Source organism: Triturus cristatus, chromosome 11, assembly GCF_964204655.1.
Source record: "Triturus cristatus chromosome 11, aTriCri1.1, whole genome shotgun sequence".
In the NCBI taxonomy this organism is placed as follows: domain Eukaryota; kingdom Metazoa; phylum Chordata; class Amphibia; order Caudata; family Salamandridae; genus Triturus; species Triturus cristatus.
This window is the reverse complement of record NC_140594.1, coordinates 939,540,435-939,565,865: the sequence shown is the minus strand read 5'-3', so window position 1 is coordinate 939,565,865 and position 25,431 is coordinate 939,540,435. Positions and strand designations below refer to the sequence as shown.

Here is a 25,431-nt window from a genome sequence, read left to right as displayed (position 1 = left end):
TGCTGAATGCAGTTCTATTGAATGTGTATTGGTTGGACTTTAGTTTCCTAATGTACAAGAGTCACCTTTGGTAGTAGGGTGCCAGAACTTCAATAGCACCTCTGTGTATACAATTCGTCTGTGAGTTGTTCTCACCAGCGAATTGATTCGTATAAAGTATTTTTACGAGGTGCAGTAATTCTCCAGTTAGGGTCCACTAATACCACGTATACATTTTGAAGATGGAGCCATACACAACATGGCATAACATGCTTCAGCCCCCTAGATCATGTCACATTTTGTGTTGTGCCATCCGCCCCAACCACCCTCTGGTTATCATGGTACCCTAAAAAAAAAAATGCCCGGTACCCTACCACACAGCGCTCATGAAAATGTCCAACGCCAACATTAAATAAACAATTTGCTTAGTGTCTTGCCACCCACCCTCACTGCCTTCTGCTTTTAAAACTCCCTCTTGACACAAACTTTTTAAAGAACCCAGTGTCCTTCCACCCACCCAAAACAGACTCTTGAATCTACGATTTTATATGGATTATCAAGACTAAAATTATCCAGAATAAGAATATTGAGGTACACCAAAATTGTGATACACAATATTGTGTTGGGCTTCCCTAAACAGTCTTAAACTTAACCATCCAAACTTAAGTCTGTCAAGGCTTATCTCCACCTCATCACATTACCCTCAAGTTGGCTGGGTTTCTATTATAAAGAAGGCAGTGTACAAGCTGCTGAAGCTTGTGCGCAAAGCAAATAGTTTGCTGCCCCATCATCTCGCTAACATCCTATAATGATTCACTCCATCTAGGAACCTAAGGTTTACTAGCCTTAGTTTCCCAGTCACATCAAAGCCGCCCTGCGACAGCTCTCTATCTCAGTCCCTTGCCACAGTAAAATTAGTGACTAGGAGGGGGTTGGTGCCGTCACTGTGTTAAGACCTATACCATTAGTTATGGCAGGTCCAGTCGAATGCCTTCTGCCACTGCGGCAGCTTGGTTGCCTGTCCAACAGGCTCTAAATGAGCTCTTAAGTATGACATACGTTGTAAGACTTTCATGTGCATTAGTAACGCTATATAAAATACAGTCCTGTTTTCTGCTTACATGATTATTGTTTGTGCATTTAAAAAGGAAGCAGTGTGCGGTGCAAGCATAGAGTCTAGAAACCAGGCTTAGTGCAGCTAATAAATGTATGCATGGATTACCATTTTTTACTGAATTCGTTATAACAAAACAGAGGAGGAAAATTTCCATTCACTGGTGCACACACTATTCATAAGCATGGCAGATGAAATATGGCTGCACAGAAAGAGGACCTCAAGTGTTTGGTCTCCTAAGGAGAAGGAAGAAAGGCGGCAGTGACATTTGCATACATTTTGAACAAGACTCAGGGTTCGAATATCCAGTTCAATACAGGTGCCGACTCCTAATTCCTGAAAGCACAATAAGGAGTATGGGGACATGATTTGGCATGGTCAGTAGAACTTGTACAGCTGTGCTGTTAGATTGATTCGATAGTGATGTGTAATGAAATATGACTGGGGATTACTTAGAAATTGCCTCATTTGTGCAAATACTGCCGAGCTGTTTTTAATACTTGCATTCATTCTAATAATACACGTGACTTTTAGATAAACGATGAATAACAAATAATCATTTTGTGTGAAATACTACCTATTGTGTGCACTTACTATTTCAGGGTGCAGGGCTCTGTGTATACCACCTGCAGACGAGAGATTCTGTGACCCGTTTGTCTTATGCCTAACCCACTTAACAGAGCATAACTCAGTAGGAGAGGCGTGAGCGACACCTGACAGTTCTTTCTCCTAAAAAGTTAGTTAGCTTTTGGGGCTTATGGAGTTTACCATGTGTAACCCAAATAATTTTGGGATAGTAAGAAGTTCTAGGTCAGTGGCATTTGTACCTGGACATTTTTTTAGCACCTGTTGTAGGACTGTATATAGGATTTTTCAAAGCACAAATATCACAACAGGAACGTGAATCATTTTTGACGCTTTAACCATATCAAAGTCTTGTACTAGGCACTCTGTTACACCGGATGGTGTGTCAATGTTTCATGCTCCTGGGATTTGTTGAAAATCTTTTGCCTGAGAGGTACTTTTCCCAGTTGTTGTTTTTTTAAACTATTAATTTGTAGCAAAAAATAGTGTAAAATGTCAGTGTTCATTGTAAGACTTGAACACTGTTCCTGGTGCTTAGAGGTAAACGTGGTATACCACAGAACAGGGTACAGCCTCTTGCTCAACTTGCTAAAACATAACCTGCTTTGGAAAGTGCAGTCGGTTACCTGAGGAACTATTGAAGCCAAAAGATTGTTAACTTTTGGAAACCATATGTGGAGGGAAGGCAAGAACGAAAAGCAAATGAAACGGTGTACTTACTGCATTCTCAAAATCACCGGACATGCCCATACTCAGCTCCACATTCGCTTGAGGTAGATTTAACCTTTTGCACACTTCCTCCCGCAAAGACAAGAGCATCTAAGGGGTGAAAGACAGAGCACAGAAGTTAAAGGATTGCAAGATTATCTCCACAGCCATTCTGACTGCACACACTCACACATTACACTACATTCAATGTATTCTGGATGGAGTAGACACTCTGTTTACCAAATCGAAGGAAAATGACCAAATTGCACTTTGACATAAATAAGGCGATACCTTCCATGCCTCACTCATCCCCACATGAACAAATACTCTTGGTAGCAATTACAATCTCATTTTTTGTCCTTCAAAGATCGACATGGACAGCAGTCAAGATGGATGTTGGATTTATCAGGCTGGCAAATCGGAGGATGAGCGACAGAGAACTTTGGGGATATCCAGGTCAGTCTTTTGTTACAGGTGGCATCGTACAGCGTTCGGAGACGGCGTGAGGGAGTTTTAAGCTTCACATGCAGGAGCTATAATAAATAGCCACCAATCAGCATGTTTGAGGGCTGAAATCCCAGGTCAAGTGATTTGATCTTCTGATCTGAAACCGCTTTGGTTCTAGCATCTGTTCCCTATAATCCCAAACTATTACTTAGCTTCAGCAATTTCCATGTTTACACCCGACCTGCACCAGGTCCATGCTCATAGGTTCCTTTTCAATCTGCTCTTCACTAGTCTATGATTTTCCAGAGTTCGGCAAAATTAGTATGCTGTCCCGATATTTGTTAAATATTCTTATAGTTGTCTTGTATTGAGCTCACATATCACTTGTCGGAAACTTCATTGCACTTGGTAACCGTTGGCAGATCGTCACTGGCTTAAAATCAACTGTTTTGCAACTCTGTTGCCATTTTTTAAGCCAGTCTAGGCAACAGTTAAGATTCATTCTAGATAGTATTTAGCTCATCCTACCTCATGAGGCTCTTCTAGTGGTGCTTAAAAAAGCGCGCATTGTCTGCTTTTTGTAGCAATGCTGGGTTACCTCAATAAATTGCTTGACATGTGTACTAAGGTAAAATTATTTCACGTGATAGTCATATTTAAGCCTTGCCTTAGAGACAACTAAAAAATACACAGTAGGCTTCGGGTAAGCACATTGTTCATGATTGTATGGCTTTATTATTTTTCTCCGTTACCTGCTCCTTATTTGATAGCTTTCCTTTCTTGTGTTTGTTCTTCCCAGGACATTGAAGTTTCACAGTGCTTTTACTGGTTGATTTTTATCCTTCCACAACGGATGTGGCTTGCATACAGAAAACAACGTTCATAATGTCAGAGCTCACTAGATCAGCGCAAAGAATTATTATCTCTTTGTGAAATGTCTGCCCTCCACTGTACACTTCAGCAGCATGAGTCTCAGGCATTGCAGATCCTACCGCACCAGTGCATGGTAGCCGCACATCGCTTGAAAACATGATGTCCAATCTGTGAGTAGTAGAGCCGCCCTGCATCTAACTCAATGGGAAGCTCATCTGCCATCTAAATCAATCACATGTTCGCATCACTCTACTCTACAATTGGTTGCAGACCCAATTAGTGCTCCATGTGACACTTTCACTCAGACCTGCCTTTTCGGGAAAAGTTTGCATGCAAATATTTGAGCCCATGCTTTCAATGACAGAAGCTGAACCTACAATTACCACTAACAAAATATACAATTGGTGTAACATAAATAGAATACCTGCTGGCCCACATCAATGAAGCAGGACACCCAGCCTATACACAAGACCTGGCATAGCTTAAAGATGTAGTTTTGTTTCCCAAAGTCTGAACCAGTTGGCCCTAAAAATATCACAATCGTTAGTAAAAGCAAGGCCCAGGTGTGGGCCAATGTATGCTTTCAGACATGAAGTCATCATTGCTCTGCTTTACCGCTATAATATTAACAGCAGTGAAACAAAAGACTGAGGTGACCTCTCATATTCAGACTACACAAATATTTATGCATCAGACTCATCACGTTCAGAGCTTTTACACCACTTAAACCTGCGCTAAGTGCCTGGAGTTACCATAACTGCAGATAGTGCCTTGTTGTGTGTGATGGCCTAATCAGTCCTGGATTTCAAGTAGGAATATAAGAATTCTTCTCTGTCTATGCCGCATTATTGTATTATCACCTTTCAATGATATGAACCAACTCGGTGACTGTGATCTTGTGTAACTAAGCAGACTAGACCTGTTGTTGAGTTTGGCATAGTGCATGGCCAAAACTATTCCAAGACGTCCGTCTGTGTCTCTAATGCAGAGCAGCTATCTTGAATTTATTTTTTAATAACTTTACAAAAAACATTCAAAGATGGTCACTGGGGCATGCAAATGCGTGGTCACGTACAGCTGTCATCTTGGAATTTTGTTTAATTAAAAATGAAAAAAAAAAATCTGAAATATCTGCCCATGTGTCTGTTATCCTGGAATGGCTATGGCAATACACTATGGTGAAACTAACAAGTATTGGCAAAGCCAATAGATCCTCGCCTGCATTGAAGGGGTTATACCTATTGGCTTTGCCAATGCTTGTTACACTATCTTGCAAATTTATTATAAATGCTATTAGCATTCGGAGATGTATTAGAATACTATATGGGCAGCCAGTTCATTTGGTTTAGAAATGAACGTTATCTGGTGGACTTTGAAATGCAGAAATCAGATATTTCTCATTCTTTAATACATTTTTCTTAAAACGTCTGCTAAGACATTGGTATACAAGGGCTGCTATTTAGAGACGTTTTGCTTGAACAAGATTAACACCAAGAACTGGGAGCTCTACAAAATTCAAAACATGCTTCAAAAATACAAACAACCATAAACATGGACTTCACTGATCACAAGTGTATGTAATCACACTGGCATAAACAAAAACATAATCAGTTAAGCAGCCATCTACAGGATGTAATTAGTGACTGGGGGATGCATTTAACTGAAGAAAAAAGCATGAGAGACTAGGAAGGTGGTAGAAATGTGTGGGGAAAGAATGGTTTTAGCTTACCGAAGCACAATGGATGGGATACAATGCTGCTAGGGTGTGGGCATCTGCTGGAGGGCATTGCATTGGCATTATGTTACAGAGTAGGAGTGAGCTCCACCCTATGAATATTTCATATACAACATTACCATTTTTTTGTAAGCTATGTTATGGATCCAATGGGTTAACGCACTTTTCCCTATATAGGGTGGCCCTTGGAAAGCAAAGAAGCCTACAGAACATCCACAACTGGAGAATGTATAGATGTTCAGACAGAGCCATGATCAAGCACTATTGGTGGCTTCAAGAGCGTCTACGTCAAACCAATTTTCAAGGCTTGACTTTGCAGACGTCTGCAATTTCAGTTGCATCTTCATCTCTTATGCAGGACACCCAGATAGGTTGCACTGTAAACAAAGAATCTCCAACTAGGACAAACAAGCAGGGTAACCTCTTACCCAACTGCCCAGCATAGCGCTCTGGGAAGCACTAGTAATAGGATGCTCCATAACATGCAACAAAACAATATGATACTGTATCCTACCTGAAAGTCTGGGTTTGGCCCCTGTTCCAAGTCATGTCCATAGCTCCCGATTGTCATTAACCCAACCATCTCCAGGGATGGGCACTTCTTGATGATATGATCCACTGTTGCCACTGTGTCTGCTGGCGGGAGGCCATGTTTACCTGAAAAATGAAAGGAAGGAAATACATTAATGGCATTATCTGGCACGGACAACTTTAAATAATGTCCCGTTGCTCTTCAGAAATTAAACAACATCACATAATATGTGGTATCGCTGAAATCTGTCATTTCATAATTACCAGATCAAATCAAGATCATAAAGGGAGTATGTCCAGGAGCGAATTCATATTGGTCCTTAACAACTTGAAATAATGCTTCAGTCAAAGTCCGAATAATGAGAGTTCAGAATATTCACGCATTAGATTTACAATCTTTCATTTTTGACATATAGCAGGAACATAGTAGAATAAGTTTTCTGCAACTCCAACAAGAAAAACATGAAGGAAGTCTCCTATCCTCTTCCCAACACACTCAAAATTAAACAACTCAAGTACCCAATGAAGCTCATTCTATCATGCTCCCAGAATATGCACTGCCAAAGACTGATAGCCCTGGACTGGACCGATCACTTCACCATAACTCACCATCCCCTGCACCATTTCATATACTATAAAGGATAAAGAGAGGAAGAGAAGAAGAATAACCTATTTGTCCATCAACGACATCCATCGGGTGGGGGAACTGCTAAACAATCAGCCAGAACACTTCCAGCCCACCACTGAGGTCAATACTTTCCTAAACATATGCAACTCTGCTTTAAGAACTCATGTCAATTACCATGCCCAACTGAAAACCCAAATCCACAAAGCCATAGCCATGAATACCCTGGTACACTGAAGACTTTGATGAAAATAAATGTACCAATACGAAAACAGGAAAAGAAATGGAGAAGATCAAAACTCCCGGGCGACCATAGGATCCTCAAAGCACTGTTCTAATCACTAATCCCTGACCATCACAGCTAAAGTCTCTTACTACAAGATCACCACCAGAGAACCAACCAACAGAAGTGAAACCCTCTTCAAGGCACTACAACACCCCACAAATCATCTCCCAGAACCCAGTCCCTGCTTCAGTCAATAAATGCAACACCATCAACACCTCTTCTTCACTGAGCACATTGACAAAATAAAATCCAACCACATTATTAATTGCCTTCAGCCATACCTCATCATCTCACCACCAAATGGATTGCATATTAATCTCTCTAATATCATGAACCCTCTCAAGGCAACCTGCTATTAAGACAATACCCTCCCTTCTTCAATCATCAAATTGCTCCAAGGAGAGCTCCCCAGTGACTCTCCTCCACATTGTACATTCCTCCCTAAGCAGAGATAATTTCCTGATGCCTTTAAGACAGGTCAGATACTTCACCTGCTTAAATAAAACATTCCCTAATCCAGCCGACCTTACCAACTTCTGTTGTACTACACACCTCCCCTTCATAAGGAAAACCATTGAAAAAGCAGATGCCATCTAGTTATAGAAGTACATCAGCAAGTGCTACAAATCATGCTTCAGACCACACAGCAGCACTGAGACAGATACCCCTCAAGTAGTCAAAGATGCTCTACTTCTCAATGGAAGAACAACCCTTGCTTCCTGGTCCTGCTTGACTTCTCTGCAGCCTTGAACACAGTCAACCATAAGGTTCTGATCAACAACCTGAAATCTGGATTCAAGTCAATCAGGGACCTTCAAAGATTTCCATCCTAGTAACATTCAACATTATTTTACGTTTGTAACCAGTCACCCCTTTTGTGATTGCCTTTCTTTAGTAATATTTCTTGGATGGACAAAATCGGCAAGACGTTTTTGTTATATAAAGATTTACATGTATATTTTCTTTACCCTTTTTTCCTTTGCCTAAAATGGGCAGACGTCTTAATGCTACTATTCATTTACAAGTGGTGTTTGCTATACAATCTTTAATGACAATAAATAGCTTAGTAACAGTTTTGAAAGATGCTGCATACCAACTCGGTATAGACTTGCTGCGCACACAACTAAGGAGTCGATTACGATGCCGTCCAGAAAGGCTCCGAACGGGTTTTCAGATTTGGCGAATCCGATTCGGAACCTATGTTTCCGACCGAATCGGACACCTTTCCGGACAACCGATTACAATGCAAGGAAACCGTTCAGGCTGTCCGAATGACATTCGAACACACAGAATCGTTCGGAGCCAATTCGTACAGCTCTATGGACACGGTTTCCGAACAAGCGATTAAAATGGCCGTTTCGGACAGCCGTTCTGATTCGGTCTGCCCAACACAAAACGGCTGTCGGAATCTGACTTCAGGGACCCGTAGCAGTCCCCCCTTCACCCTGAGGTCTGCGGTTGGGGCACGTGGGGGTACTCACAGGAGCCCCCTGTTAAACCATGCACAGTGTGGCAGGCACCATGGGGAGCCCGTCACAGGGTGCATGGTTTTCACTAATAACCTTTTTTTTCAACGGGAGCCTGTGTTCTCGTTCGGAAAACGGGCTCCTATTGAAGTCAATGGGAATCCGATCGAACAATGTACGGAAGCATCGTAATCAGTCAGTCGGACTCGCAGAACCCGATTCGTTCGGAAACTATTCAGAAACCGATTCGGTCAGAAGAGATTCCTAACGAGATCAGGATTTTTGTTGAAGCACTGTATTTTACGTTTCTCAAGAATAAAGCAGATTATAGATGTGCAGCTTGTGTGAGTGCAAATAAGGAACTTATATGTTGAAAGACATAATGTCCTAGCCTTAAATATTTTACCGTTCTTGCAATAGGTTTGTAAATGGTTGCTGAAGTGCCACAGTTTGCAGCTAAAATGAAATAGAACATCCAAAGGCAGGGAGAAAAAAAAACAGGGTTGTGCTGTTGGACATCACAGGGCTTGATGGGATGAAGTGAAAATACAATAGCAATCCCTCACAAGGTGAAGAAAGCAGGACAGGACCAGCACATCCCTGAGTTAAGCAAATGATCTTTGACCTTGCCCACTGGTTCAACTGTTTTAACATACGTTCCTGGGCAACTATACAGGCAACTCACCCTTGTTGGACAGTAGTCTCAAAAGAAGGGAACTAGCCGACTTGCCTGCACTGAATCCCCAAAACTGCCTCCCAGAGGTGGATGGCCTATAAGAAGATCAAGAGGTATTCTAGGCATGGCGGTGAATTGTATAGGCAGGTAGAGCTAGTTAAGAGTGCAGGTTCACAGAGTTGTGTCAAGATCCTTGCCTTGGAACAGTGGTGTCATGTAAAGAGGCATTAATAACGGCTGTGTGGTCCATACCAGATAGCAGTGATATCAGGAGGGCAGCACTAAGGGTGGATGGGCCTCTGATGTTGTGAAGCAGGGATATCCAGAGGACAGGATTAAGGGAGGATTGGCCTCTGGAGTTGGTAACGAGATGGCAGCCCCAAGTCTGCATGGCCCTCTGGGGTTGTGAAGCAGTGATTTTATGAGGGCCGCAATAGAGCTGCATGGAGCTCTGAAGTTGCGATTTCAAGCATGTCTATAGAGCAGAAGCGACAAGTGGAGCCATTTAGTGATTAGTGAAACGGTTCAGTCAGGGATACTCACTGTCTTCTCCACTTGTATTCACCTGCACCATCACCTTCAACCTTTCAGGTGAGCCTTTTTTCTGCCAGGAGGCGTTCACTTTGTCAGCCAGTTTAATGGAATCAACTGTTTCCAACAGAAAGAGGTTTGGGACACCTGGAAAACACACAACATATATAGTACATTTAAAGCAGCAAAGCCTTATTAAAAGCTCTTTCACCGCCACACATTTACAGGTTCACTTTGGGCGTGTGACATACATGATGCTCTAATTAGACATAAACAAATCAGCAGTTCCATAGCTAAAACAAACATCAAAGGATGCAGTGTAGACCTGAAAGTATATACAGAGGAGTTCAAATTAGCAGGTTTCAATTCTCATAAGTGCTGACAGAAATTGGTGGACAATTTTGCTTATACTGCATGATGTGTAATTTTACTTAGAACATACTTGCATAGGAGTTCATGATGAGTCTGAGTAAATGCTCATGTTCAACTTAAAAAAACAAAAAACTGAGCTAGACCACAACAATCAAACAAACTTTTTGGGTAAGGGAAATATACAAACGCATTCTCTGTGGGAACAGGCACTAAAAAAAGAGCAATCTCATAGTTTGATGTCTCAGTTTCATAGTTTGATAGCTCAAGGACAAAGCACACATCTAATAAAGAGTTGGAATGTTCAGATGCAAACAGAAGATAAGACTGCACAACAAACACAATCCATAAAGGGCTTCCGTTCCACAGAGTCTTGCACAACACTTGTAATAACCTTCACTGTTATGGATGGCCTGCACTGCCATCCTCTTCTAAGCCACAAAATAAATCCTTCACTAACTTTTCCCACGGTGAACTACAACAAACCAGGGTTAGTGTGGTATTGCAGTTGATTCACACAATAAAATCCTGTGCACCAACAGTTGGTTAAGTTTATGGAATTAGTTAAAAAACAATAGTCTCACAAAGATTAAAAAGTTCACAGAGCTGAATGTGGCACATTGATAAAACCGGATGACCTTCAGAATATATATGGGGCAGAGTTACAAACAATAGGGGTAGCGTCAATCACATACTTCCGGAGGCAGATCCTTCTCCCATCGCGCCGCCAGTACCTGGAACACCCTCCCCCTCTACCTGCGACAGACCGAAGACCTGCTGACCTTCAGGAGACAACTCAAGACCTGGCTCTTCGACCAGTAGCAGCAGACCCCCCCCCCCCCCCGCCTTGAAACCCTCACGGGTATGTAGTGCGCGTTTACAAATTATGTGAATGATTGATACAAGAAACAGATAACCGGGTCAATCTTCACAGTTACAGACAAAAAAGTGGACTGCTTAGCGCGTGCTAAGTAGACCATGTCTCTGCTCCAAAGCCATTAGATTAGACTTTACATATGCCCTCTGAGGTGGTTCTTATGCCACAAGGCTACTTTATGGTGTGCAGATAGTCAACAGTTCTGAATGGCTATTCCTCTTTTCATACAAAGAGTTTTGCTTCAAGCTTTTCTTGCCGCCCTATCATAACTCTTTAGATGGGACACAAGAATACAAGTAGTGCTCACCATTGTCCAGTTTGGAAATGTGCACCTTCGGGTATCAAACTAAACACTCTAATTTTTGCATACAATGATCCAAGTCATGCAATGCAGGCCTTATACAAACATGGTCCTCTGTATATTTGGGGCCAGTTGTATAAAGATTTTACATTGGCCTGGTCTTGTACACCTGCCTTTTAGGGATAGAGAAAGGTTGTCTACATGGCTCTGGCAAGCATGCGCCCCTGTCCAGAATTCAATATGGCAAGCTGTAGATTTCTGACCGCCACCTCAGCACACATGACAATCATGCCTTTGTGCTAGAGGTATATGCCTAACACTGATAGAGTCCTAAAGCATCCATCTTTGGTGTGGAGAGTAACACGATGTGAACCCTCCTTACCAAGCATGACCATTGTCAGCCCACCAAGATGTAAAGGACTGATAACGGTTGTAGTGATAATTATCGTTATAAAGCAGGCTTTTTTTTACGTGTCCTCACTAGGGAGAGTTGGTCTGTCAATCTCATGTAACAGCGTCCTTTGCCCATCTATGTACGATATGAATGCAGCTCATGTATGTCTATCTGTATGAACACAGGATGTGAGTGGAGTATGTGCGATGCATGTGGCCACTTCCATATTGTATTCCATTTTGTATTTTTCACATCCCAGTGGTACCCACTATGGAGAGTGGAAGAAAACCCAGAAAGCCTTTGTGGATTGCAGGGCTCCTCCAGAACATTTGAGGGATCGTCTGAGTGGGAAGACTTTTTGGTGCGGACAGAAGAAAGGGTGTCCCTTTGAAGGTTAGGGAGTCTCCCTGTCATTTCATGGCCCATTGTTCATGGGAAGGGATTACCTCCCACAGGTTAACATATGGTTAAGTGGGACAGGCTCCATTATTTTGTATCCTTGCTTTCCATTTCTTCTCACAAGCAGCTCCCAATTCGACACAAACTTCTTACTAGCACCTTGTAACAAAGACCCAGGCTTTTAGTCTGAGCCGAATAAGCAAAATGATGTGAACTCCTCAGAACAAGTCTCAAAACAGACTGTTGGAAAACACCACTACTGTCAGCAACTTTGGTAAAAAGACTGGACAGACACTTCCATCAGTGTGTGAAGATTGTTCGACCAGAACCGGGGGTCACATGCCAGTAGCGACATCTTTTCCGTGCACCAGGGTTAGGGAATCCGCTGCCATCTTCTCTTGCCAGATTCAGACCTAGAAGATGGGGGAAGTTAAAAAGCCTACAAGGATGAGCTGCCTCAGAGTCTGCTTTAAAGATAAAGAGATGACTGACTGCTGAGGAAGTGCCATTGTAGGAGGAAAATGCTGCCTGGAATTGGAAGATAGCAAAGAAGCTAAGGTGGGGGATAACTGTGACTGTCATTGTATCACAGTGAAGACCTGCACCCCTCACTCTGACATGTGAGGTCCAGGTGACCTGAGTGGTGCACCTGCAATGTGGGCAGTCATGTCAAAGTGACTAGGACAGAGGTGCCTTCATGAAGATCATTGATGTGCTTAGTGCTCGATTCAACTACTAGAAGCTAACAAATACATTCAAGGGCCCTCATCAACTTCTGACCACAGTCAAGGCGGGCACTTAACTGAGCTGTGTCATCGAGGAGGGCGACCCCTTTTCATGGACGAGGACATCAGCCATTGCATGACTGACTACTGTAGCTTGAGTTGGCTTCTAGCTTTGTTTGGGTAGGTGTTATACCTAGACCTCAGGAGACCCAATGGAGCAGGCTCCACCCAATTCCCAAGCAGCGTGATCACTGCACAGCTGCTCCAATGCCAGTACTGGCGTGGTCTACAATTGTTACTAAGCCTACACCGCCAAATCAAGAATAGACTGCAACCAACGTGGCTGGGCCATGGACAAAAGAAGACGAGTCCAACTTGATGAACCATTCCAAGTGCACATCACCTAGAATGGCAAGACTGCCAACTAGAAATAGACTGCAGGTCCAGCCGAGTGAGCTTCAGCCAAAGACAGGAAGGTACTCTATCATTATGACCTCAAAAGAGTGAGGAGGGAAGATCACATTTTTGGGGACGAAAATTGATAACTCTTAGGCAGAAGGGTGATGTAGGCTACAGAAGCTCCTCAGGGACAATCCTCCTGAGATTCCCCTCGGGGGGCCATGGGCCAATTACTTATCACAAAAGGCTTGTTCAGAGGAAACCATTAAGCTTGTAACTAGTAACTAAGGTAACCTAAAAGACAAACAGTATCACTTGCAAAGTCCTCTAATTATTATATGCAGCAATTTCATTGTGTTTTAGTAAAAGTACTTTTCCTTTATAAACGTAAGTATTGGCTGAAAGGTTATTATCAGATGTGTTTTTGTTAGTCTCTCTAACGCCACACCACCTCCCCAAGTGTGTGCTGATAACCTGTGTGTCAAGTGCCAAAGAGGGTACTTTGTGGTCATTCTGAGCTCAATACTAAGGTTAAGCCCTAGGACACCCGTGGTAAAAGGGTCCAGTTTTAACAATTTGAGCCCAGTAACCCCAGTTTGCCATGGTCTTCCTGAAAGCTGCCTTCCTCGCTCCTGAATTCCAGGAGTAAGCCAGGACTACCCCTGGTTTAGTCCCCTAAATCAAGAGTAAGCCAAGAGTACTACAGGAAAAAAGTCATACCTACTCACAGCAACAACTTTGTAAATCATGCATTTATGTCTGCACTCAAAATATATTCCCTTGGTTGTGCTTTACATTAATCTGTTGCCAAACAAGTAAATGGTGAACCATAGAACATTAAATGACGGGGGGGGACACTTGGAGAGGATCTCTACAGAAAGCAATCATTGCTTGATAAGCAAATCGGAAACGTATTGTGAGGAATGAAAATGTGGTACTATTACCCATGATTAACAAAACACCACACACAGCTACAACGTTAACACAAAAAAATAAGAAATGTAAAGTAGCTAAATTACCAAGCAATTTGTTGATGTTGTTTTTCTGTAGGTGACCTATAAAATGCCATTGGATCTCTGGGCACGAGGACAGAATCTGAAATAAGAGATCAATTTTCTTAAAGTCTGGTAAAATGAGCTGATGGTTGATCCGCCAGCACATATTGACTAGCTGATCCCTTTAACATACCTCTGTTCCACCCAGCTGTACAACTGCACATCCATGCACAAATGAACCAATCACTCAATGAGTTGTCTCAAATGTTTGTATGCAACAGCCCCACCATAGCGTCTGAGCACAGAATACCTTTCTTCCGAAATCTGCATCTGCGGCTAAGAATGGAACGACTCATGCACACCAACGTTGTCACAGGCCTTGAAGCCCATGAACTGTTTTTAGATATATACCTGTATTGCTTTATGAACCATGAAATATGTTCTAAAGACTTTCTAACCAGTTTCATCACCATTATCTGCTCAAAACAAGGTCTGCAGCATCTTTGCTCCAAGAGCTTTCAGTCCTTCTGCTGATTATGAAGGACTCACTCAACCTTCCTGAAACAGATAACCTTCATGCTACAGAATGGTTCCTGAACATTATCTATGCCAGCAGAAGCAAACTGTGCCACATAAGAAAGGTGCTGCTGGCAGTCAGCCCAGAGGGTAGTTCAAAATTAAACCTTGATTGGGTTTGATGTGAAATAACAGGTGCTACAGAAACTAGATTATTTACTGCACACATACATTATTAAGAAAACAGCAATCTCACTTACCTTCGAGTTTGACGCTTTCTCTAACAGTTCCTGGACCTGAACAGAATTAAATAAACAGAAAGAATTAGAAATTACTGTTAAGAAATGCATTAATTATTTAAAGACATATTTTTTTCCAAAGGAAAGAGAAGATACGTCTTCAAGGACCATGGACATTGGTGTGCCTACCATTTGTGTTAAAAGGTGGCTGCTGGGAGGATGAGGATGGCAGAGGACTATACTATACGATGGAGCCATGCTTTGGAAGTGGTAGACTTTTTCCTGTTGTGGTTTGTCCGGTGAGCAGTGTACTTTGCCAACAAAGTTTGCTTATTAGTACCAACCTGAGAGAGGCCTATTTCCCTACTGTACTGAGAATTGGGTGTGCACCAGCAATCAATGATGCCCGAGTCAGCACCGAAACATTTAGCCCTCAGACCTCCACTGTGAATGCAGGAGCGAGAAAGGATGTCTGAAGCAGAAGGACTAGTGCACTTCACACTGATCCTCGCCAACTGGGGTTGAAGAGACATGGGGCCCTGATCGTAACAACTAGTAAGAACAGAGTTTCGTAGCTATAAGTGGCAGAAGGATATCAGACCATCAAAAAACTGGGTAATTTCCCAAAAGCTGGTACTGTTGGGTTTTTGATGTAATGCCAGAACTTCGTGCAGCCAGGGTCAGGCAATAAAAAGTCTCGAGGACTTTATTATCCAGTCCAATACAAATCAACAAAGCAAATGTATTTGTGGTCAAGGGGCACGGGAAGAGACCTTAGACCAGTGACACTCAAAGTACGGCCTGAGAGCCGCATGCGGCCCTCCTGACCTTTACATGCAGCTCACTGGTCAAAAGCAGCACTTGGCTACTGTTTTCTCGACTCAGCACTAACATTAAGAAATAAGTTAAATAAACTATGTTATCCTACACAGCCTAACTTTAGAAACAATTTTATTTTAAAAGACATCTTGCAGAAAAAGTGGCAAAATATGATAATTTCATTAACATGTAGAACAGTTTCACCATAGTACACCACATTATAACATTCCATCAGTAGACTGAGAAGTATGTTTTTACAGCAATAGTTTTCAAACATGAATTTACACCACCCTGACAATAATGTACATAGTGAACTAAGATGCAAGTCAGTTGTACAGTTCACTCTTTGGGCTTGGTTCCTATTATACATGAAAAGCATTACAGTACATTAAATCAAACACAGGAGAAGGTTTGGTACAATGCACATCCAGAAGTCAGGTTATTCGATGTTCTTTTGTATATGATAATGTAGAAAAAAGAGGAAAAGTGAAATTAAACAATTGTCTAGGATCACACAGTTTGGTAGAGTGGCGAAGACAGTATTAATCCCAGGTTGTCTGGTTTCATATTGTGCAATTCAGCCACTGGATGTATATGCTTCGCTTCCTATATATCAACCTTACCGGCAGGTGTGTCAATGCGGGGTAAACATTTTTAGGAGTATATCAGATTTTCTACAGTAATCCTGGTGATTATCTTCAGGTACAAGTTTACTCGTAAGATTTTAAACTGTAGTATGACATTACAACGCATTTCGTTGCACTGCATGCCTTTACTTTGCATGTTTTACAATGCAAATGCCATTACCACGCATACATAACCTTTACCACGCACACCTTTACAACGAAATTGGTTGTAAAAGCATGAATGTCAAGGGCATATTTGTGCCCGAGTCCTAAAATGGGTTCCTTGCAACCCCCCCTCCCCTGCAGCCTCCAGTCTAAGAATAAAATAAAAACAACTCCCCTGTACTCCTGCGTGACCCCCCCGCACCCCCCGGTTCACCACCCTTCTATCAAATACCCCTCCCCTGAGCCCTAGAGACAAACCTCTGCATGACCCTCCCCCCGCCCAGCCCTTTTATAAACTACGCCTTCCCTGAGCCCTAGAAACAGACCCCTGTGCGACCTCCACCCCACGACCCCCACTCCTTCTAAAAACTACCCTGCGCAACTCCACCCAAAATAAAATTTACATTAACTTAATAAAAAACAATAATAATTAAATATTAACGACAAATTAATTTAATACCCCACTTACCTCTCCAAGATGTCATCTCTCCAGCTCTTCTGAGGTACGGCATGAGCCATAAAGAGGAAGCGGAAGGGTCTTTCCGTTTCCTCCAACGACGCAGATAGCCTCCACCACCCTTACCACACACATACCTTTACCACACATACCTTTACAATGTAATTCGTTGGAAAGGCATGCATGGTGCAGGCTATGAGTGGTAACGGTTCACACCCTTACCACACATATAGCTTTACAATACATACATTTAGTAATTCAATATAACAACATGCATGGTAACGGCGAATGCGTTGTAAAGCATGCCTGGTTAAAGATATGCATGACAACAGCTGTGTTGTAATGGCTGTGTGGATCGAGATGAGGCTAATTTCACAAAAGCATTCCCTCAGTATCTACTATATTCTACGACAACAGTTCTGAACCTGGGGTTTGCGACGCCTAGCCAAGGGATCCTTGCCGGTTTAAAAAATGAAATAATATTGGCAAATGAATAAAGTAAATATACACAAAAAAGCAAAATGGGAATTCTTTAACTGATCTGTTAATGTAAGGGGATTTGAAATGGAAGGCTAAGAATGAATTTGGTATATTTAGCTTGATTAGTGAGACCAGCACAACTACAACAAACAGGATCCAACATTGACTGGTGGCCTCAACTAAAGCATTGGTACACCCCAATAAAAAGAGACAATGCATTAAGAGCAAAGTTGTATGCTAGGGCCTTGTATATTGCTTTAGCTTTTAGAAATACAAACACATTTAGAACAACCCCAACATTCCCATCAAAATTAAAATTTTGTTTTTGATGTTTTTTGCTTGAGAATGAAATCAAATATTTTATCATTTGCTTGGTGTTTTGTGGTATATTGTTTTGAGGTTCAAATCATAGACGTTGCTTAGGCTTGGGTTCTCAGCATTCTATTGGTGAATCATTGGAGTTCCACAGAGGTCAAAAGATTAGGAATCGCTGCTTTATAGAGTAGATGTGTTTTTCAACAACCTACTGTCAATCTCCTTCTCAGTTGTCTAACCACAGCATTTACATTACCGTAATTGTGAAGAACACAAAGCCACTCTTGAAGTTCCCCAGATAATTTATTGAGTAAGCTCAGAAAGTAGGGCATACGTAGGAAGGGTCCAAGGCAACCGATTGCCTAGAATGTGTATGTGATCGCTCCCTAGAGTTCCTTATAGCATCACTGGATTCCATGAGCTACACGAAATCCTTGAGGCCACCACAAATTATTTCTTTGCAAAATTCCACGTAGGGCTCATGGCAGGTAAAACTAAACAAAAAACTAATAATAATGCATTCACGGATTTGTCTCGGTCTAAAATAGCACTGCCTTTGAACCACCAACCTGAGAAGAGGGTCTAAAAAAAACAGATTGACATCTTGTTTATGAGAACTGGGTGGACTTTGAGTGATAATATTTGGCATGAGAGAAACTTTCTAGGGTTTGCATTTGCCTTAATGCTTACTTGAATTTTAATAAATAATGGGATCCATTCTTGGCGAGTGGGATAGGGATCTATACATAAACTGAATCAAAGCCAAAATGAATTTCAGCTTTGATATGGAGGTATGTCTTGTACCTATCTGAATTCATGTTTCTCTTAATGCTAACAATGACAATTCAGTCCAAATTAAACAGATTATTGAAACGTTTAGTGAAATATTTACCCTATAAATGACCAATGGACAGATAATAAGAGTAGTTGCAACGTTTGTAAAAGGGCAACCAGGAAATGAAGAGCATGTAGTTTAGGAATCAAGTGGTGACCAACTGTCTAAAGTTTCAGTGAAAGAGAAGGGAGAGCTATTACATACACACGTCATAATATACCTTGTTAATTACTAACAGACTGAGCTTATGCAGAATCACAATACTGTGAAGGTTCTTTAGCCTCCCAACACTGATATATTTTTTGTAGAGCCTTCATCCAGACAAAGGTGCATAACCTATTCAGAGGTATAGATTCATTTAAACTGTCTTGTGAAATAAATGGCAGACCAATATTTTAGTTTCAATTAGAAAATTAAGAGCAGTCATGGTGGAAAGGAGGTAGTTTTCAAATAGTGGAAAATAAATGAGATGCATATATTTTGATTCAAAACTTAACTAGCAAGCGAAGAGTAATTATAACAACAAAATTTAAAGTGGATATGAATTTAGAAGCACTTACATAGTTTTCACCAAAGTTCCGTTGTCCATGATTGTAGACATCAATCACCATGTCAACAGGTTTAGTTTTACTGACTGCTACAAGCCGGGGTTTTATTGCAGGTAAATGCTGCCAAAAGAGAAGGCAGCAAATAGCACATGTTAAACAACATTTCCAAGCTCAACTGCCCTTAAATCATCACACTGATAAGCATATTGTCAACATAATCGATCTCTCCCTTTCTCTTTAAGCAGGACAAACAACTGAAACAGCCGCCTTCTGTGCCAAAAACCATCACATATGAACTTCCTGGTCCTCTGTAATACCGTAGCTCAGCACCCACTCACATCACTTTATGAACGCATGCAGTCTGAAGGTTGTGTGAAATCAAAATATATTAAAAATAGAGAAGAAAGTATTGAGGCAGTTCCATTGGCAGGTCAAATGTTGTTTGTAGCGAGAGGAGGGAAAGAGAGAGCCATCATTTAGGTGCAGGACCTGAAAACCTGCGGCCTCTCTTGGATAATTTCTTAGAAAGCTGCGTTTTCACTAAACACGCGAGTACTTGTGAAAGCGCTGCACTTGGATTTAGGTTCACAATCAAACTGAGGAAAGTTGTGGAGAATTTTAAGCAAAGTGACGTCAGTTTCAAATTTGATTCTTAAAATGTGCATTCAGTTGGCCGCTAATACCAAGAAAAGCTCAAATACTACTACCTTTTTTTCAGAAATACATATTAATCTCACTTTTGGTCATTCAGGAGGAATAATATGCAGAAGAGAGGCTTCTTAGGTGGCAGAAGTTGAATCATAATGCTTTCAAGTCCAGTTTAGATGAAAACCCAATAAACTGTGTAGCCTAAAAGACCCCAACACATTTTCAAAATTGCACAAGATCTATCCCACCACTGAGCTATAATGCCAAAACACCTTTCAGCAGGTAGGTTCAGCCGTGCATCATTTACCCGTTATGGAAATCAAGCAACAATGGATTATTTAATATTGATTTAAAATATAGAATCAAACGCTCTTAGCGGGCAGTTTATTGTTGGAAAGGTCAAGCTATTGTGGTAAGATTATTTTCATTGAAGTGCATGGAAACCTTTGGTCAGTTGAGAGGGTGAAAACCAGGGCCACTAGAAATAAGTGATCTAGTGCTTTATAAGTAGTTAATTATGAGAACAACTCTTAATAATAGGTCTAGTTGACGGGAAAACACAGAAAGTTCCAACACTCTTTCTTGGTGGCTGGCCTAACAGCCCCCAGTCATGAACAAATGCAATTCCAAGTCGATGCTCCTAGGTTGGTTTTCGTAATTTTTAAATCCGTGCCAAAGCTTTTTTCTTATCATTCAGAACTGTGTGACCAGACGATGAACAGGAGCTAAGCACAAAACTGACAAACAAGACGTCTAAACATTGCTCCAGAATGCTCACAAGCCGTTTACATGGTCTCTTTATTCTGGATTCGGAGTGTGGTAATATTTCCTTTGGGTGCTTCATGCTGAACAGATCAGTACTTGCTTCATTCATTCCTTTCCTTCTTCCCCTGAGCAGTGCTCTCTTCACCATTACCTACCGAGCTTCTACTTCCATACTGCACTAGTATCTGCCCTCATCTTCAGGTGTTCCACCATAGGGTAACTAACTCAAAGGCACAGTTTCATCCCAATTATTGCTGCCACAGTTCTAGAGAACAGTAGAAATCGTAGCAATAGCCCTCGTTTAATTTTTTCCATGGGGGACAAGGAAGATCTCATCAATTTGTTGGGATTCCATTCTCTGGTAGTTACCAGTGCGGGTTCCGCCTCTCCAAGCCTATACTGGTTCTTTGCCCCCAGGTCTTCCCTACCTTGGGAACGGTAGTTAAAAGTTGCAATTGCCAACAACTTAAAACTCTGCTCTTCTTATATGCACATGTGTGTCTCACTAAGGTAAGGTAGGATTTGACTGCATGGTTACCCCCACTTTTTGCCTGGTGTTTTGTTGGTTTTTGACTAGTCTGACTGGGATCCTGCTAGTCAGGACTCCAGTTTATCTGCTTTCTCCCTAAAATGTTAGGTCATGTAATTTGGCACTCTCCAGATTGGATGCTGGGGTATCCTTATAAGTCCCTAGGATATGATACACAGGTACCCAGGGCATAGGTACTCAAGAGGCCTCCCATGGGCTGAAGCATGTATTATACCACCCACGAGAGGCCATGCAAAATGGAACTACAGGCCTGCCATTGTAGCCTGTGTAAGATTGTGCATGCACCACTTACTTTAGATATAGGTTTACTATATCTATAGGTCACTACACTTAGAACCTATAAGTTACCCCTATAGCAGGCCCTGACAGTCCTGAAGGCAGGGTGCAGAGAGGGTGCCCCTGCATGAGCAGAGCCCCTGCAGCCTTCGGAGACCATTCTCTGGGGTTGTCGGTGACACAGCCAGACATATAGGTAGAGGTGCATTATACGCTCGCAGAAAATGCCAACTCGAAAATGGCTGCAACAAACCATGTCGTGTTTGGTATCATACACCTTGGAATCATACCTCCACACCGGTAACCGCTGTAGAAGGTTGGATTCCATCCCTCAGAAGCAACCTTCATGGGTCCCTGGTCTTCCTGGTACTAGCCATCTCGACCCAGACAGCACAAAATGAATGCTGCCGACCAGAGACACATTTCTGCTCTCCTGCTGCTGAGCCAAGCTCGGGCAGAGGAAGGCAGCACAATAGGCATCCTGTCACAGGGAGGTGTGACCACCTTCCAGACAGGATTTAATGTATTGGGGCTGGGTGGGTGCACTTCCAAAGTGCCTGAAAGTCTGTACGAGGGGCACATTTGGTGTTCCTGTGCATAGTCCATTTCAAACCAGTTTTGGGAGCAGTTGGCTCCTGCTCTGGCACGAAGCTGGACAATGGACATGGGAGTAACCTCCCCACTGTTCTGACCCTCCCCTGGTAGGGTCCCCTGAATCTGTCCAACCCTCTCCCTTGGGTACAAAAGGGCTTACCTAGCTGTAGGACCCTAGATTCGACGTGGACTAGATTCGGAACAAGAAACCACTGACCTTCGACTGTCTGGACACTCTGGACTTCGCCTGGGCCCGACTTCACCTTCCTCTCCATCGAAAGCATCGTCTGTGCCAGTGCACCAAACAGGCTCCGTGCAGGACCTGTGGAGCATCAAGGACAACTGAAGTATCTCCCTTGGGATGAAGGAGTCACTCCCCTGCGTTTGCAGGCACCGTAACGCAACCGACCGGTCTGCTGATCCTGAGCTCCTGCAGACTCCGAAGGCTCCAGCAACACAGGAGGTGGGTTCCTATGGTCCTGGAGGTCGAGCTACCTTCTCACCGAGTTGGTGATCTCCAACTTCATGCATTGGGCTATCGATAGCCCCAACCTCTGGGCACATTTCGTACAAAGGACTCTGGCCTCCTCGCACTCTGTGCCCTGCAAGCTGTGTCTTTGTGAAACTGCTAGAGGTCCCTTCGCGACTCCTGTGCCTTGGGTCTGTGGGTCCAAATGAGGGCCAACACTGCTTTTCCTGGGCTCCCCTGGTTGCTTTGGGCCTGCTCTGACTCCCCTTGCTGTGGTGAGTTCTCTGGTCCTTACTGGGCCAGACCGTAACCTTCTTTGACCTTCGTGGGTTGCCGCTGCCAAGGCTTGTTGGTGTTCCCGCCGCACACCGACCCTTCAGCTCACGACATCCTTCATGGGACAGCTCGTATCTGGCTCCTGGTCATCCTCAACGTCTCCTGGTCCCTGCAGCTGTAGAGTCAAGGTCTCCGTCTTCACACCTGAAGCACCAGACATCGGTGGGCATTTGTCTACAGAGCCCCTGGTCTCTCCTGAGTGACCCAGACTCTGTACCCTCTGTTTTCAGGTTCCTTCCATCAAGAATCCACCTGCAGAATCCACCGGACACAGTTTCTTTCCAGCAGTGGCATTTCTTTGAAGACACCCATTTAGAACGACAGTGGTTTCCGATGCCTTTTCAGCCCTATGCACCGGCTTCCCTGGGATAGGTAACTCTCGTACTTCGGTATCCACGGCTGGGGTGGCTCTCCAACCTTCTATGTTTAAAAGGGTTTCCTCATAATCCACTGGGAAGGGTACTTAAACATTAAAACTGCAACCACGACTCTCCCATTGAATTGTAAATAGCACACGGTCCTGTTCTCACACTGCACTTGTACTCCGTGGGGTCCCTACTTACTCACATTGAGTGGTTCCTTGGGGTCCCAGCAATTCTACATCCTCTGGACACTGTCTTGACTCGAGTTGCGGTTCTTATACCACTGTTTTAGCATGTGGTTTGGTCTCCCCCTGGAGCCCACTGTGTATTAGTGCGACTTACGATTGTTTCTGTGCTAGAGTATTGTGTGTTTTGTGTTTATCTGCGTGTAGCAGATACTGTGAGGTATTGATGTTTATCTGCGTGTAGCAGATACTGTGAGGTATTGAAGGGTGTGCTATAATAATAAATATATATTCTTATAACTACTGAGTGGTTCTCCTTTCATTTAACCAATGAAATAAGGTTGCATTCTGGTAAAATAAACAGCTTAACATTGCTTCAAGACTAAGCCTGAAGGCTGCTCTCCACAGCTACCACTTGGATAGCTTTCTAATGTTATCTTTGACCTCTTAAATCACCATAAGGGTTGTTTGGACTGGTGCAAGGTGCCCACTTTAATTTGTGGACATCATATACCAGGCCAACTTCTCACAATCTCCAATTACAAATTTTAGATAAACAATCTGATTCTGAACGTAGATTTCTTTTAGTCAAAGCAAAAATTGGTAATACAATTTTACATTTAATTAATATCTATGGACCAACAGCTGATGATCCTAATTTTTGGTCTCCTATTACCTCTGTAATTCTTCACCCTAGGAAAGTTTCCTTAATTATGCAGGGTTGACTTTAATACGATTAGTGGCCCCCTTTTAAATAGACTGTCTTTGACTAAATTTACACCTCCCAAAGCATTTCATTTCCTCAGAACTTTGTTTAAAAACATTAAGCTAGTTGACATCTGGAGACTACATTTCCCTACTCATAAAGAATTCACCTTTTCTAATTCCCATAATTTTCATTCACGCTTAGATTACTTCTTGGTGTCTAGCGACTTAGTGAATGAAGTCTATAACTCAACCTACTATTGGAAACATTGAAATTTCGGACCAAGCAGTAACTTCACTTCTTTTACAAACTGACAATTTTTTTTGTTTCTCATCCCAGTTGGCGCATGAATGTAGATGTTGTTCTTCAAGATGTTCATAAAGACACAATTTTAGAAGCTATTCAAGAATATTTCTTACATAATCCTGATGGTGTTGCCTCCCCTATCATAAAATGGGTTGCTTTTAAAGCATATTTAAGAGGGATAGTTAACTCTATAATGACCCACAATAAGAAGACATTCAACATCAAATTGTAATATTTGGAAAAACAGATTGCAAAAGTTGAACGATGGTTTATATCTTCTCAAAATATTGTTTTTAAAACCACACTGCAAAAACTTAGATATGAATATAATTCAATGTTAAGTAAAAAAGCTGGTATTCAAATTGCTTATCAAGAAACTAAATTTTCTTTTAACGCGAATAGGTCAGAAAAACCTTTAGCTAATTATCTCTGTATCAAGAAAGACAAATCAAATCCATGCTACACACAAAAATAACGGTACCGGTGCTGTGTCTACCTCAGATATTATTGATGAGTTTCTTAAATGTTATTCTTCATTATATAGTAGCCCAAATATTCTGGACCCTCAAGTTATTGACAATTGTTTAACATCTGCTAATTTACCGCAACTTTCCTAGGCTGGCAAATCCAAATTAGACAATCCTATCACTATAGAAGAACTTCTAAGTGCTATTCAATCACTCAAACTTCAAAAATCACCTGGCCCTGATAGCATTCCTGCAGAATTTTTTGATACTTTTTCTGATATTCTCACCCCTCACTTGCATCATTTATTCACTACATTCACCCAATTCGGTTTACTTAGAGGCTCTTTTACAGAAGCTTTAATGATAGTTTTACCTAAACCTAATAAAGACCACACTAAAGTTTCAAATTATTGGCCTATTTCCCTAATAAATCAGGATTTTAAAAATCTATGCAAAACTCATAGCTACCAAGTTAATTCCAACTCTGTTGTCCCTAATTCCCATAGATCAATCTGGTTTTATGTCAAAACGATTCTCTGTTAATACTCTTCTTTCATGATATTGATAAAGCCTCTACCTTTACTTCTTCTGCAGGTCTTCTTGCTTCAGATGCGGAGAAAGCATTCAATAAAGTTCAATGGCAATTTCTTTTTCAAACGCTATCTTCTTTTAATTTTGGTAATAATTTTACAAAAATGGTATCAACATTATATGGTTCCCCTTCTGCTCGACTCGATTAATGGTCAATTTTC

At 42.0% G+C, this 25,431-nt stretch overlaps 1 protein-coding gene across 1 annotated transcript in view; it reads right to left on the bottom strand.

Moving 5' to 3' along the window:
• The window catches only part of PLPBP (pyridoxal phosphate binding protein), an 80,472-nt gene that overhangs the window by 37,344 nt on the left and 17,697 nt on the right, over positions 1–25,431 (bottom strand). The window contains exons 2-7 of the mRNA XM_085634944.1: positions 19,028–19,135; positions 14,792–14,827; positions 14,040–14,115; positions 9,569–9,703; positions 5,956–6,098; positions 2,399–2,497 (exon numbers count right to left, since the gene is read on the bottom strand). Coding sequence (XP_085491070.1) covers positions 2,399–2,497; positions 5,956–6,098; positions 9,569–9,703; positions 14,040–14,115; positions 14,792–14,827; positions 19,028–19,135 — 597 coding nt within the window. The remainder of the gene's footprint in view (positions 1–2,398; positions 2,498–5,955; positions 6,099–9,568; positions 9,704–14,039; positions 14,116–14,791; positions 14,828–19,027; positions 19,136–25,431) is intronic.